General features: G+C 51.1%; 1 protein-coding gene across 1 annotated transcript in view; it reads left to right on the top strand.

Annotated features, from left to right (window-relative positions):
• Positions 1 to 12,581, top strand: part of STK24 (serine/threonine kinase 24) — a gene marked incomplete at its 5' end in the record, with an annotated part of 102,328 nt that extends 89,747 nt beyond the window's left edge. The window contains 6 exons of the mRNA XM_079721720.1: positions 1,079 to 1,264; positions 3,242 to 3,387; positions 5,119 to 5,248; positions 6,215 to 6,283; positions 8,753 to 8,889; positions 11,551 to 12,581. Of these exons, the coding sequence (XP_079577846.1) occupies positions 1,079 to 1,264; positions 3,242 to 3,387; positions 5,119 to 5,248; positions 6,215 to 6,283; positions 8,753 to 8,889; positions 11,551 to 11,587 (705 nt within the window). The 3' untranslated portion in view covers positions 11,588 to 12,581. The remainder of the gene's footprint in view (positions 1 to 1,078; positions 1,265 to 3,241; positions 3,388 to 5,118; positions 5,249 to 6,214; positions 6,284 to 8,752; positions 8,890 to 11,550) is intronic.
• Positions 12,582 to 14,966: the final 2,385 nt, after the last annotated feature.

A 14,966-nucleotide genomic window follows, 5' to 3' on the forward strand; every position in this document is an offset into this window, starting at 1 on the left:
AGGGGTTGGGCGGCTGGACAGCGGCTGCCCCGCTCGGCGCCTGATTCTTGCCGACAGTGAACATGACCAAGGCTCTAGATGTAACGGACCTGTCACTCAGCCAGAAGTGAGGAACTGGAAGAACGCATGCACGGCAGCAGGAAGGACCCAGAGGAATCTGGAATTTGGGGCCTCTTTCTCCTTAGGTCAGTGGCACTGGGGAGACTGGAGTGGACAGTTCTAGATTAGAAGAGCCTTAGCTGACCTACCAGTCAGAGCAACATGTGGGCCTTGCTTGGATCCTGATTCAGATAGACAGACCATGAGAAGACTTGTTTTGAACAGTTGAGAAAATTTAATTAGTACATGATATTGGGTAATTATTGTTAATCTTAGGTGTTGCTAAAAGCCCCTACGTTGGCAAACTGAAGTACTCGGGGGAAAAAAGTCATGGCACCTGTGATTTACTTTAAGCTGTAATGGCGATAAAACAGCCTGTGTGGTGGCTTGTTCACTCTTAAACCCTGTGCTGGGCATGTGGGGATGCCTCAGGTTGATGTTCTCTACTTCTGTGGGTGTGTGGGCATCCTCTCTAAGTCCTGGGTGCCACGTGAAGCATCCTGCACGACCACCCTAGCGTTCTTCCCGGTTTACAGAGGAGGGAGGTGGGCGCCACAGGTTGGGTGTTGTCTCAGGTCGCAGGACCAGCTGGAGAGCTGGCGTTGAACCCCGTCCGAGGCCCGGCTTCTGAGCATCGCTGGACAGGGTGGTTTGCAAACGTGCTTTGGCCCCCCGGACACGCCCTCCCCGCTCACCTCGGGTTCCCTGTTCCCTTGACTCAGGGACCTAGATGAGCGTCGATGTCTCCCACCTCCAGCAGCAGAGGCAAGAGGAGAAATCGTTAAGAGCCGTCTTCCATGTCGAGGCAGAAGATGTTCTGTGTGTTAGCTTTTCTCCTGGGTGTTGCCTATTTTGAAGTTATACCAAAGGCTTATCTTTTCTTATTTTGAGTCAAGAATGAGTATCCTTTTCAAAACCTTAGAAGCACGTTGAGATGCTTTTCCTCTGAAGTACGTCTCTGCATGCTTTGCTGTTGCAGGCAGACATCTGGTCCCTGGGCATAACGGCGATCGAGCTTGCCAAGGGGGAGCCTCCGCATTCCGAGCTGCATCCCATGAAGGTTTTATTCCTCATTCCAAAGAACAACCCCCCGACGCTGGAAGGAAACTACAGCAAACCCCTCAAGGAGTTTGTGGAGGCCTGTTTGAATAAGGAGCCAAGCTTTGTGAGTATTTTGAGATCAGAACGGGCGTCTCCTCCTCTGGGGCCTGATTGGTCTGGATACATCTTACTGGCATTTCTTTAATCACTATTATCAGCTGTCTTCATGATTTCATTTATTTTTCTTTTTCTAAATGGATATGATTAATTTCTTTGAATTGCAAATTTGTTTTTTATTGTTATTTTATCTTTTAAGGATGAAAAATCTACTTATTTTCTGTAAAATTAACTCTGTAGAAAATCTACAGATTTTCTAGTATCTCATGCCTCATTGAGCTTGAAGACTGTTCTCCTTAATATTATATGTGGAATCATACCTTTTTAATATTTACAGTGGAGGGTCAGGCTATTTAGCCGTTTTAGTAACCGCAAAGCCTGGCCTGAAAAACATATGGCTAAATAGGTATTTAAAGTAAATGTTTTCAGTTTCTTCTGGGCATGTGTCAGGAAGGAAAAGAGGAAAGGGATAGAAATGTACCCCCACCTTGCTTTCCCCTCTTCCTTCTTACTGTCTTTGCTGTTGAGTTGACTCTGGGAGAGCCACGTGGCAGTGATGACAACATGGCTTTAGCCTAGTTTTCTCTCTGAATTAGGACTTTTTAAAAAAAGTTGTCTGTGTATTCTGGGGTTGCGTGGAGCACCACACGTCCTTGTTTTGTTTCTGAGTTTTCCAGCAGGGTTAGCCGAAGGTCAGGCTGAAACTTCTGAACCAACCCCCTCCCCACCACCCCACTTCTCATGAACCCTTATCTAAAAATATGTGGTTAGTTTTACAAGAGCACCATGCTTTTCTAATATGATTCCCGTTTTGGTAATGGAATTCAATGAGGAATGCAGCGTTTTTTTAGAACCTCCAGGGGGGATACAGAGTACACCACTCACTGGGTGCCGGGCGGGCTGCTGTTCCTCGTGTCCGTGGGGCTCAGAACGTTGTTGTCAGGAGTTTGTTCCGAGCCCCAAGAAGACACACCCACGTGCCTGCACATCTTCCCATTACAAGCGTGTTTGTGCTGTCGGCTTGCTGGCCCAGTGCACACATCTCCACCCCGACCTCTAGCCCAGACGCCCTGAGGAGAGGATGAGATGCTTGGAATTAGACACTCACGTGGACGGGGACTGAGAAATGCCTGAAGTGACCCAGCTTGTTCGCAGGGTTGAGTTTGAGAAGCATGCCTGGCTCTTGTTTAGGAAGCTTTAGTAATTCAGAGCAAGTGGGGACACACGGTCTGACTCACGTGATTTGTGTGTTCCTGCCGGCCGCTCCTGTTTGGGCTGCGTGGTTTTCTTGGGAAGCGTACTCCCTGTAGTTGGGTTTGCCACTCTCAAGGGCAGAGCGAGCGGCCGAGTTCACTGGCCACGCGGAGCCCAGAGCCTGGGTGAAGTCCTCACCCCGATCATAAGCAAAAAGGCAGACCTGGGAAACCAGCATTTCTGAATTGGGAAGGCTGATAACTAAGAGAATGTGGGTACCCTTTCAGCGTCCAAGGAACGGGCATCTCCTGGCTTTCTTCCAGTTGCATTTAAATTAACATTTATCTTATTGTTTGGGGGGGATGGAGCCAAGCAGTAAGATAGAAAGTTAACAAGGTGACACAGAACATGTTTTCTCTCTTGCCAGCATTAGCAATGATGATTGAATGATGATCTGTGAAATTCTCCGCAACATTTTCTTTGTAAATGCATTTTTCTGGGGAGAGGGTTCCTGTTTTCATCGGATGGTTACCTCCAGAATGTTAAGGACCCCATTAGGTACTAGATACCTTGTCCACACCGTGAACGGGATCCCACCCACAGGAGCCAGATGACATTCTTTGACTCAGTCGTAAAGGAAAAAACTTTGAAGTAGGACTCTGTCTTTACGTATCAGCTTGGTTGCTGGACGTTTTGAGGCAGAGGTCTGTCCTTTGGGGTAGAGTCAAGTAGAATGTAGAGAACTTGACCTCATGCTTTTTCTCTTTGCTTTGTTTGCTTTGTTTTCCAGAGACCCACCGCTAAGGAGTTACTGAAGCACAAGTTCATAATCCGCAATGCAAAGAAAACATCCTACTTGACTGAGCTCATCGACAGGTACAAGAGGTGGAAGGCCGAACAGAGCCACGAAGACTCCAGCTCCGATGACTCGGACACGTGAGTCCACTCGGCCGGAGTCCTGCGGGACGTCCGCGACCGAGGGGCGTGTCCCCAGCCCCAGGCCGTACTTGATGTGGGCCTGTTCATTCTCATCTCTTGGTTGGGGTGGGTTTTAGGTTTCTTTTTTCTTAAAAAAAAATCCAGGCTGATGGTGCTTCTTGTGTCAGTATGGGACTATATTTAGGAGTCTTTGAGTCTCTTTTCGTTGGCAGTGGAGCTTCTCTGAGTAAAATCTGTGACAGAGCTGTGCGTAAAGAACTGGACCTGGTTTCTTCTTCCTTCATTATACCTCCTGCTTTTAAAATGCTACTGATCAGGCGAAATGGCTTTAAATATATTTCTAGAAAGATATAAGTGAGGGTATTAGTGATTCTGTGTTGTGTTCTGGTATATGCCTGGCGTTGTAAAAGCTCTGTGCCAGGAAGTTACGATAAACTGGTGTCAAGTTAAGCATCTAGGAAATCCATTAGCTAAAGAGATGAATGAGGTCTGGGAGCCATTTGGGTATGTAGAGGTGGGGAGAGTGGGACCGACTGCTCCAGCCTGAAGGAGGAGGGATCCCTGAGGGGAGGGCCAGGAGTGGAGGCGTTGCAAGTCGGATCCTCGCCCGCGCCCCTTCACCCCTCGGCCAGAAGTTCAAGCTGACCCACGGCCCAGGTCCACGTGCCAGGCCAGTGGGATGAGACCCAGAATATTTGTCAAGGTTCCCACGGGATTCCATTGCAGAGTCAGGGGTGAGAACCACAGACTAGGACGTCGCTGAGGTCTTGATGTTGAGCCGTGGGGGTGGTGGGCATGGGGCTGAGGAGACGGGCGGGGAGAGTCCAGACGTTTACCGTGGGCCTGGGTACCACAGGTGGGGACGGTCCGGCTTCAGCAGTGTCGTGGGTCCACTGAGAAGACAGCACTGGAGAAGAGGCTGGTCTGGGGAGGCCAGGGCACAGGAAGCTGGGTTTGGTGTGGGACACGTTCAGACGTCCAGGAGGATGTGTCCAGTTTAGAGCCGCGTCGAGATTTGGTGTTGAGGAGGGATATCTAGGCAGACAGTATGGGTTTAGAGCCACCACTCTGTTGAACGGTCACTGGAGCCCTGAGAACCTACCTGCGGAGAAGGGCCGGGGGCCGAGGACCAAATGCTGGGAGACACCAGCGTGAAGGAAGAACCTGCGGGCAAGCCGGGTCGGAGGAGATCTGGGCGCAGTGTGGCCCCAGGAGTCTAGGGCCTCTGCAGGAGGGTGATCGGTGGTAGCATTTGCTGCTGAGCCTGCAGGCAGGATGATAAGGAGGGAACAGCAGCTCCTTGTCCAGAGGCGGGCAGGGGACAGGGCCTCGGCCGGGTAGATTTTCGAGTGGGTGGAAGGTAAGAGACGGAGGTGGGAGTGTGGAGTGTAGGTGACGCCTCCAGGCCCTGTGGCCGAGGGCAGGGAGCGGCGCTGAGCGAGCAGAAGGACTGCACGCTCAGGTGTGGTGGGACGGAGCCAGTGGAGACTGTTCTCCAGGAGAAGAGACGCAGGAGAGATGGTGTGGGTGCGGCAGCTCTATGGGAACCGTGTTCCCACGGGCTCTCTCTTTGGGAGGTCGGAGGCAGGGTCGGCTTCTGCAGCCCAGGAGGGCCTGGAGGGGAGTGGACAGGACTGGAGGCAGGCATGGAGCATGGGGGGTCTCCCCACGCAGCCTCCCCGCGGAGCGGGCGCTCACTAACGGGGTCACCTGCATTTCTGTGTTAAGGGAAACGGACACAGATGGCCAAGCATCCGGAGGCAGCGACTCAGGGGACTGGATCTTCACGATCCGGGAGAAAGATCCAAAGAGTCTTGAGAATGGAGCTCTTCAGCCGTCGGATTTAGAAAGAAATAAGGTACGTTTGCTCGTGCAGAGTGACTAACACTTGGCATCAGTCAGCAGCATTTTTGAGTCACTTTTGTGTGAAGCCTGCTGTTTCGTGGTCTTTGTGGGCCCTCAGCGCAGCCTGTTGTGGAATTCTGCTGTCAGGGAATTGACAGATGAGGAGACGATGCTCTGTCTTGACTCCCCAGCGAGGCCGACCCGTGAGTCTGGACTCCGGTCCGCTCTGCGGTGCTGATGCTGCTCTTGTAGCCCTGCCGCCAGATCAGCGTTTCCTTACACTTGCACATACCGGGGGAGTGGGGAGGTGGGTTTAGCGTTTGAAACGACTTCCAGCTCTCTTGATGAGACTAGGCCTGTGTCGCGTATTGGCGTTACTCATCAAGGTACCGTAATTTGGGGATTGAGTTTTGTTTAAGAACTCTTTAAAATAAATATATTGCTTTTGGTGCCTATGTACTTAATTTTGATGAATTGCTTTTGTGCCTGTTTAAGTTAATGGAAAGCTGTAGTTTTAGGATCGTTTTGAAGCACAGTGGTGTAGTTTCTCTTCAGCAAGCGCAGACCTGTGGCTGTCTGTCCCCTGGTGACCCTACAAATCCTGTTTTGAGAAGCAGTTAGGAGTCACTGTGTGTTCAGATCGAGGCTGCAGAAGAAACAAAAGGCAGCACTGTCATAGGACAGCCATTTCCAACAGCCAGCTCTGATGTGCGTGCCGCTTCCAGGCCTTCATCAGTCAGGTCCTCTCCATACGTGGCTCAGCGGTGCAATTCAGCATCGCCTGTGTCCACGCAGGGTGCCGCTTCCTGGCGCAATGGTGCCTCCCCACCGGGCGTGGTATCTGTAGTCCTCCGTAGTCCAGTGAAAACACAGTAGGACAGTCCTATGCAGGTGCTACAGCAGACGTGTATCTGAAGTTGACTGAATTATTGCAGATGTGGGTATTAAATATTTCTCATTACTTTCCCCCTCCCCCAAGATGAAAGACATCCCAAAGAGGCCTTTCTCTCAGTGTTTATCTACAATTATCTCTCCACTGTTCGCAGAGGTAAGATGCCCAGCTGACTTCTGGGGAGGTGCTAGGGGAAGAGGGGGAGCAGTTGCCCCGTCGGTGGCAGGGTTGCCCGTGGAACTTGGGGGGTTAGACTGGCTGGCTCTGGGCGGCCAGCTGGGATGGACGGGCCCCTGCCTTCCAGGAACGCCTCCTGCTTTCCCGGGGGCCGTCTTCCATCCAGCCCCTCCTGGGAACTGTCGCCGTGTCGCTGCCGGGAGTGTACACGTGGGATGTCAGCAACCCAGCCCCAGTCCGTATGTTACTGGGGCAATTTTTAACTTCAGTTATGCTGCTTTCTACAAAATCTAGTTGGGTGCAGCCTAACATCTTTGCCTCGACAGACTTACGTATGGCAATGTGAAACGCAGATTTTTACTTTAAGGAGACCTCGGATTCCCCGGGGTCCTCGTGTTACCTGTGGAGCCCCCAGGGTAGTGGCCTCACCCAGCGGGGCCCCTGATTGCTGGCGAGCGGCCACCGCAAACGTGGGTCCCTCCCTGTGCCCTTTCAGGGGACCCTGCCCCCTGTAGGTACGTGTATACGTACAACATTTGGAGGTGTTTCAAGAGTGGGTTTTATGAGGGTGAACATTGTTCATCTGGTTAGTAGCTGATTGGAGGATAAGTTGGAAGTAACCCCTTCCTGGCTCAGGCTGCCTTTAAGGTAATTCAGAGTGAGTCACCTAGTACCTTCTGTTTGGGTGGTGATCCAGAGCTCTCCTCTCCAGGGAGGCTGTAGCAGGGGATCCTTGGACTTGAGGTGGGTGGCCCAGGGTGGGAAGGAAGTGCCACCCATGGGCGCATCCCTGTCCTCCGCTTGGCCTGAACCCCAGTCTCACGGTGCCTCCCCCTTGGCGGTGCTCCTGGCTGGCCTCCGTCCTCCCAGGCCTTCCCCGACCCAGATCTGTCTCACGAGTGTGCCCGAGGGACAGGTTGAAACCGCTGCACACTCTGGGTTCAGGTGGCAAAGTGAACAGCAACAGGGCAGGCAGAGGCCCCTCTGTGTCGCTTTCTGCCTGCGGCCTTGGCCTGGGATGCCTGTTGGACCCTGTTTGCTCTTTGTTAGGTTCTTTGGGCAATTGGCCCGTCAGGTTTTCCAGATACTCCCCTGCTTGCCCGCGACCCTGACTGCATTTTACTAGGATAGTTGGGCAGTTGGGGAAAAGGGCATAGATTTTCTCATTTGTCTGAAGCCGTCTGTTTCTTGTTGGGCACATGAAAAAAAAACATTCTGAAGGCATTATCCAGAATTAATGAACTAATCCTAAATGTACTAATGTTTTGATTTTGTTCAGCTGCCCTAAAGGTAACCTCCCAGGCATCTTTTCTTGTATGTTTTTGTTATTAATGTTTGGTAACCTCACGTTCAGAGTGTCCAATGTGCATTATTTGCATAATACTCCGCAAACTCGCTAACTTAAGGAGCGTCTCCCCATGTTACAGATGAGGACGTTCCCGGGCGTCCCTCAGTATGGGCCAGGGGCTCCCTCCCGTGGTGGTGACGGGGCGCGTCCGGCAGCCGCGGGCAGCAGCGGGTGGGGTGGGGGAGTGGGGTGGGGGAGTGGGAGGGAGGTCGGGTGGCGGGCTGCGGGCTGCCCACTCGGGGCTTATAAGTCTGGTTGTGTTTAGTCGTTAAGGGGCCAGGGGTCCCAGATGGACGGACGCGCCGCCTCCAGGCTGACCGTTGCGGTCGCTGACACCGTGGAACAGGCACAGGCACTCCGGCCTCAGCGCCAGGCCCGCCCTGTCCCTCTGTCTGTCCCTGTAGCTGGGAGGGGAGAAGCCACGGGCGTAGAGTGAGCCTGAAGCCGGGGTGGCGGCGTGTGGTCCCAGCAGCCCAAGAAGCTGCTGGAGGCTCTGGGTCGCGCACCGAGCAGCTCTCCCCCCGTCCTCCTGGTGCATCCGGGGCGCATCCCGGAAAGACGGGAGTTGACCTTAAACTGCGGGAGGTGCCTGCAGACACCGGCGTGGTTTCCCGTGGGCACAGAGGTGCCGAGAGGACATCAGCCTCCCAGGGTTTAGGGCTGTTGCCTGTTTGCATGAAATGGAGTATTTCGGCAGCACCCTGCCCACCACGGCAGTCTGTCCGGAGGCCTCAGCACCAGCCTGGTAACCGTGGGAGCTCTGCGTGCGTGGCCCGCACCACAGCTTCGGGGCGCACACCAGAGCCAAGTGGGCGTGAAATGGCTTTGCTGGTGTAAGATGAGGGTTGAAATGGACAAAGAAAGCAGAGGGAGCAGATGGCACGATCACATTCCGGAAAGGCGCCCAGAAGCCGGCGTGTTTCCTTCCCGGGGAAGCGTAGAGACTGGGGTGGGACTCAGGCCCAGTCTAGCCTCCAGCAGGGGCGGGATCCGAGCTGACCCTGTGGCCGGGGCAGTCGGGTCGTGTCACTCCTTAAACAGACGCCCGTGGCTTCCCGTGCTCGGGTGAGTCACGCCGTCCCTCGCTTTGGTGGTTTCAGTTGAAGGAGAAGGGCCAGGCGTGTGGAGGCAACCTGCGGTCCATCGAGGAGCTGCGCGGGGCCATCTACCTGGCGGAGGAGGCCTGCCCCGGCATCTCGGACACCATGGTGGCCCAGCTCGTGCAGCGGCTGCAGAGGTGAGTGCCACCCGTGCCTGGTACCTTCCAGGCCGGGGGCTTGAAGCAGAATCGAGGGAGAGAAGGCTGTTCTCCTGAATCAGAGCAGTCTCTGTGAAGGCACCAGGTGAACCTGGACCCTTCGGGGAGGGACCACAGAACTCTGTGGTGGCCACTCTTGCTGCATAAGCACGGGGTGACTTCCGGGTGCCGGTCTGCTCTCCTGACGCAACCTCGTGACCAGCCAGAGGAGTGCAGTCCCGAGCCCAGACTCTCCGTTTGGTTTTATGCTCCAAAGCCAGGTGTCCAGAAACACCAGAGATGGGGGCTCGGTGAGTTCTGTGAGACCGGACACAGATGCTGGTCCTTGTGAGGGCTGTGCTGGTCCTCGGCTCCGCCTCAGCGCCGGACGCCTTGTCATGGTGGCAGGGAGCTCCGTCCGCGGCAGCCTGCAGGGGGCGCCCTGTCCCCGCCAGCGGCCCTGGTGGCACGGGCTCCAGGGTGAGGAGGAAGCGGGGCTGCCGATCTTTCTCCCCCGGCCGGTCCCTTAAGCTTGTTTGGGGAGCCTCCCTGTGGAGGAGGTCGCACACGTGCAGTCACCTGGCGGTGTTGGAGAGAGCGGAGGTGAACCGTCCAGCAGCTCTGTGACCCGAGCTCTCCACACCCCGAACCTTTCTCTCTCCCCGAAACGCCAGGCAGATCAGTGCTTTGAAATTCACCTCCCAGGTGTGTTGTCCAGGAAGCGAGCTTTTTCTAAAGGACGGCTGCTCCTTGATGGGAATTAGGAGCGTCTCAGATCTTTTCTGAGATGTCGGCGGGACGGCGCGTGCAGAAGTTTGGGGCGTGTAGGGTCACTTTTGCCTCTTGGAAGTGGTGATGGAGGGGCTGCCCGCTGTCCTGTGAAGTGTCCCTCTAAAGTGGGACATCAGAGAAAACCTCAGGTGTGTTCTGTGGAACTCAGGCCCCCTCATGAAAACGTCCCAGCTTTCTAACCTGCTCTCATGTTTAGGCTGGAGAATAGACTGTTGACTTGGCTGCCTCCGATTCTGAGGCAGTTGACGGACTCCAGTATGCTTTCTGGGTGAAGTTGGTTTTAATAGCGTTATTTCTTAACCCAGTGCATCCAAAGTCTTCGTTTCGGTATAAAGGTCTTTCACCTTCGTTGTGGGGCTGAGTCTTTGCAGTCGGTGTGTGTTTCACACTTAAACGGCGCATCTCATTGTGAAGTCGGTGCTGGGAGCCACTGTGGCGAGTGTGACCGTACATAACCCAGGTGTCACTGCCGGCCGTCTGCATTACGGTTAACACTTTACTTCCCATTCTCTCTGGTTCTCTCTTGTCCTTTGTGACGTGGGACTCTCTCTCCTCAGCCATCAGATGACCCTGCTCCAGGGGCTCCCTGCCTGGTCCCTTTTGGGCTGTCCGAGCTCTTCCCGTGTGTCCCCTGTCCGGAGGCCACCAAAGCACAGTGGCTGTCGCTGACGCTTCAGACCCGTTTTGCTCCTGGATGCATCGCTCCAGTGGGTCGCCTCAGAGAGGACGAGGACCAGCTTTTGTCCAAAGCATTTTCAAAGGCTTTTGTGTATCTTAGTTTGAGTTAGTGTGTGGATTCTTTTGTGTGGCATCACCTCCTCCCATGACTTGGGCATTTACGTCTCTCGAAAAGTGAGTCTCGGGATCCGTGGCTGAAGCGTGCTTTCCTAATCGTTTGTTCCCTGGGCGAGTGCCGTGTATTTTAAATGCCTTAAAAGAGGAGCTCTTTGGAATGTTGGCTACGAGTCCCATTAAACTCGTCCTCAGCCGTCTCCTGTGGCTGGGTGACCACCCCGGTTTTGAGGCTGCTGAGGGAATCTTGGCCACCCGTCCCCCTTTTTGGTATTCCAAAGTGAGACAGTGCTGCAGAATTACTGGAAACAGGAGAAAGTGCCCATCCCACCATCGTAGTTTCGGGTGTGCTGCCTTCCACTGTTGTATGCAAGTCATGAACTTACCCAAGTCTTTAGATATTCTTGGGTGTGCATGTAGAATAAATTGTGTAAAACTAGACATGTATAATTCTGTGTACACTTCTTCTTCACCTGGGTGTATTTTTCATATTGCTTAAATATTATTATGATTTTTAATCTCTTAGTTCATTCAGCTTGCTTGATGAACCATTTTTCTACTGTTGGACATCAGAATTGTTTCCTAGTTATTGTAATCACAAAAAATTTAACAGACAGTTCTAGGAAGTGGATTACTTGAACAAGCACCAATATTTGTGGGGCCAAAAAGGGTTTCTTGCACTGATACTCAAATTGGCATGCATGTGCCTCCCTGGGATCTTACTGTGTCATTGGGTATTATCGAGTTTTCAATTTTTAAAAAATGATTATAAGTGAAGGTGTATCATTTGCTACTCTGTTTGTGTCTTTTTCTCTCTCCTGGGAGGCTGAACACATTCTCACTTTTTGTTTATCTGTGAAAAGTTTTTAGTGTTGGAATCATGATTTTCTTAATTTCTATGAATTCTTTATGGAATAATTAGCCCATTGATACTTGCTCCACTTAATCTGTTATAACTTGGGGTTGTCTATAAAAACTAGGATTTTGATGATTGCTTCTAGTTTGGCAAATGAATTTGTTTTTAATTTAGAGAAATGACATTGATTTACTTCTATTTCTCTTTTTGTTTTTTCCTAGATACTCTCTAAGTGGTGGAGGAACTTCATCCCACTGAAATTCCTTTGGCATTTGGGTTTTGTTTTTTTCCTTTTTTTCTTCTTCATCCTCCTCCTTTTTAAAAGTCAACGAGAGCCTTTGCTGACTTTGCTGAAGAGGTGCACCATCGCGGGGGGGCCATCCCCCCCACAGCGAGGTCGCCTGTCCCAGGGCCTGATGAAGTCTCCAGATGGGGTGGGGAGGGTCAGCTCCTGCGAGCGAGCATTTTATTTTATTTTATTATTCTTGTTTTTAATTCTAACCATAGTGCACATATCAAGGAAAGTGTCTTTAGAAACAAAAATAAACCCTGAAATGTATATTTGGGATTATGATAAGGTGACTGAAGAAATGAAACCTCAGGTATCCTGCTTTACGTTGATAACTCCCCCTCCCTGGGAGACGGAGAATCGCTCTGGTGGATCAGTGTACAGATTTGTATATAGTGTCATTTTTAAGGAAACCCTTTTGGCGTGCATAGGGATCACTGTGTACACACTGGCCAAGTGCTTCTGTAGATACTGTCAGTGGGGTAAATATTTGACAGGCCGTAACTTGAGTCTATTGCCTTGCCTTTATTACATGTAAATTTTGAATTATGTGACCAGTGATTTGGGTTTGACTTTGTATTTGCAGGGTTTGCCATTAATAATAATTAACGCCCCCCTTATGGAACACTCCTATATTTGTACCTCAACAAATGCAAATTTTCCTCTTGTTTGCCCTACAACCCTTTTGGTACACTTAGAAGTTGATTTCCTTTTTCATCGATGGTACTATTTCTTAGTGTTTTAAATTGGAACATACCTTGCCTCATGAAGCTTTAAATTATTATTTTAAATTTCTCCCCGATGAAGCATTCTCGTCTCACTTTCATTCGTGCCCTGTCAGTCCTGCGCCAGCTGTACCGTCCTTCCAGTAGGGTTTTCTGTTGCACCTTGTAGTGAAATCTGCGTATCATCTTTCCCACCTAAACATGTCTGAATGCTTACACAAATAAATTTTATAACACAGATTTTGCATACTCGCCTTGGAACATGACTCTTGAGAGGGCAGTGCACCTGCCGTGTTGTGTGTGTGTGTATGTATGTGTGTGTGTGTGTGTGTGTGTGTATGTATGAGGCTCTGGGAAGAAGTGCCCACATTCAAGCTGTGGAATGTCCATGCCAGCTCCCTTTGCAACTTTTAAAAATGGTCCTGAGAAGATATGGGTGAATATTGCTGATCTGTAAAACTGCTGTCTTCCCAGGGACCTGGAGGGAAGGTTGCTGGTTTTCTTAAAGGAGCTGGTGTCCGCCAGTGTGCCCGCCAGGTGTCTGTATTTTTCTTGGCTTGTGGCAGCGTCTTGCTTGCCAAGGGGGGGTTAATAACCTCTGGGTCTCTGGGGTGGGAAATACTTCTTGCAGCCATTCTTGACTGATCTGAGTACGTGTGACATTTTTGTTGTTGTTGTTGATACGAATCGTTGTCATCTCTTGTTGGAGTAGCAGTTCTTGAGGTGGAATACAAAGGCTTTGGGCAGCAGGGAAGTTACTGGGTAAACCTGAGGACGGAAGGTCAGTTATCTGCTGGCCCGGTGGCCTGGAGGTTACAGGGAGAGGACAGTGGCCTGAGCTAGAGACGTCTGAGGGGTGGTTATTGTTTTGGTTAATGCAATGGAGCTGGTTTTTAAACTCTTAAAATTGTCGTGATTTTTTAATTAAAGGTAGATTTGGATTAATTTCTGTAAGGGATATATTTTGGTTAGGGGAAATAGAACCAAATTGCTATTGTGCAAGTTTGTTAACTTGAACAGTAAAAATTGAGAATATTTCATTTTGTGTTTCGGAGAGTATTCTGTATGACAGAGCTGTTTGTTTCCCTCTGTGAGGCATGAGCCAAAGATCAGTTTTGTCCATTTTGCTGGAGAAAGAATCCAAGAAATGGAGCATGTTCCCGAGGCGTGCTGCTTGTCTGATCTTGAGAGCGCCAGGGTCGACAGCAAATGGACAGTGGTTTCAAGACTTGACGCTGACTGACCGCCATGTCAAATATGAATGATGCTTACACTGATTGGCAGATGGGATCCCAGCTAAGTGAGGTGCTGTGAATGGTTAGTAGCTGCCCTGCAGTCTTTGGACGGTAACAACACAGCACCGTCTCCCAGGCAAAGCGGCAAATTACTCTATTGAGTTTATTGGAAACGTCTTCTGTTGATGAAGCTTCTTGGGGAAGATGTGCTTTGACAGGCTTTGGAAAGTGGGTCACCTCCCCCTACAATATCTCCTGGTTTGTTACTTTCTGTAGACAAAGAAAAATCAGGGCATCTGCTTGAGGCTAGCATTTGTCCACTTCAAGTCCTTTATTAAAAGACAGACCAGGTACCAGAGCTACAACAGGACCTGCCTCGGGCTATAAACCGCTGGTGGTATTTAGCCAGACCTGTGAGCTCAGCACTCAAGGTAGATTGACTGCCCTTCGGAAGCCTCTGGATGCTGAACTGCAGCAGTTAGCGGCTTCTCTGCCTGCACTGCTGATGGCTGGGTGGCTTCACCCAGAAGCACAGACAGCCTCTTGGAGGTTGGGGGCTGTGTCTGGCTGGTTGTCGACACCTTTTTGAAGTGGTCTTTTTCTGCACTGGCTGCACCCATGTGGTCTGGGGGCCTCGGCACTGTCACAGTCGTGTGATTGTCTCGCTGTAACCAGGGGCCACACACCTTCCCGATCTGACGGTTTTGTTCTCCGAGTGGTCTTTTGAAGCGTTTAGTTTGAATGCAGCATTTTGTACCTTTCTTTTGGCAAAACATAGGTCTGTTTATGAGCATTTTTATATTTTCTTCCTTAAACGTGGCTTGTGTATTTCTGCTTTTAAAATATGGCAATAACTGAGGAGTGCTGCAAGGTGTGTTCTTAAGCACAGGGTCTGTATCATGCAAGGGTCAATAAAGTTCACAGAAATAATTCTTTTTGTAATTGTGTCTTGTGTAGAGGGGGAGTAGACGTTTGTGTCCCCCGCACCTCTGAATTTATATGTTGAGATCCTGAGCCCCAGTGTGATGGCATTAGGAGGTGGGAGCCTTTGGGGATGATTAAGCCATGAGGATGGAGCCCTCAGGACTGGGATTAGTGCCCTAACTCCACAGCGATCCCTCACCCCTTCCACCACGTGAGGACACAGCAAGATGGCCATCTGTGAGCCAGGAAGTGGGCCCTCACCAGATACTGAATCTGCCGGGACCTTGATCTTGGACTTCCAGCCTCCAAGCTGTAAGAAAGGTATTTGTTTATAAGCCACGCAGTTGATGGTATGTTTGTTACAGCAGCCAGAAAGGACTGAGATAGCGGGTGTCTTTGAAACTCCGTTTCTGGCAGTTTGGGAGTGGTCTGAATCGCCTGTATGATTTGCACTTAGGTTTTCT

This window comes from Hyperoodon ampullatus (genome assembly GCF_949752795.1).
Source record: "Hyperoodon ampullatus genome assembly, chromosome: 16".
Taxonomy (NCBI): domain Eukaryota; kingdom Metazoa; phylum Chordata; class Mammalia; order Artiodactyla; family Ziphiidae; genus Hyperoodon; species Hyperoodon ampullatus.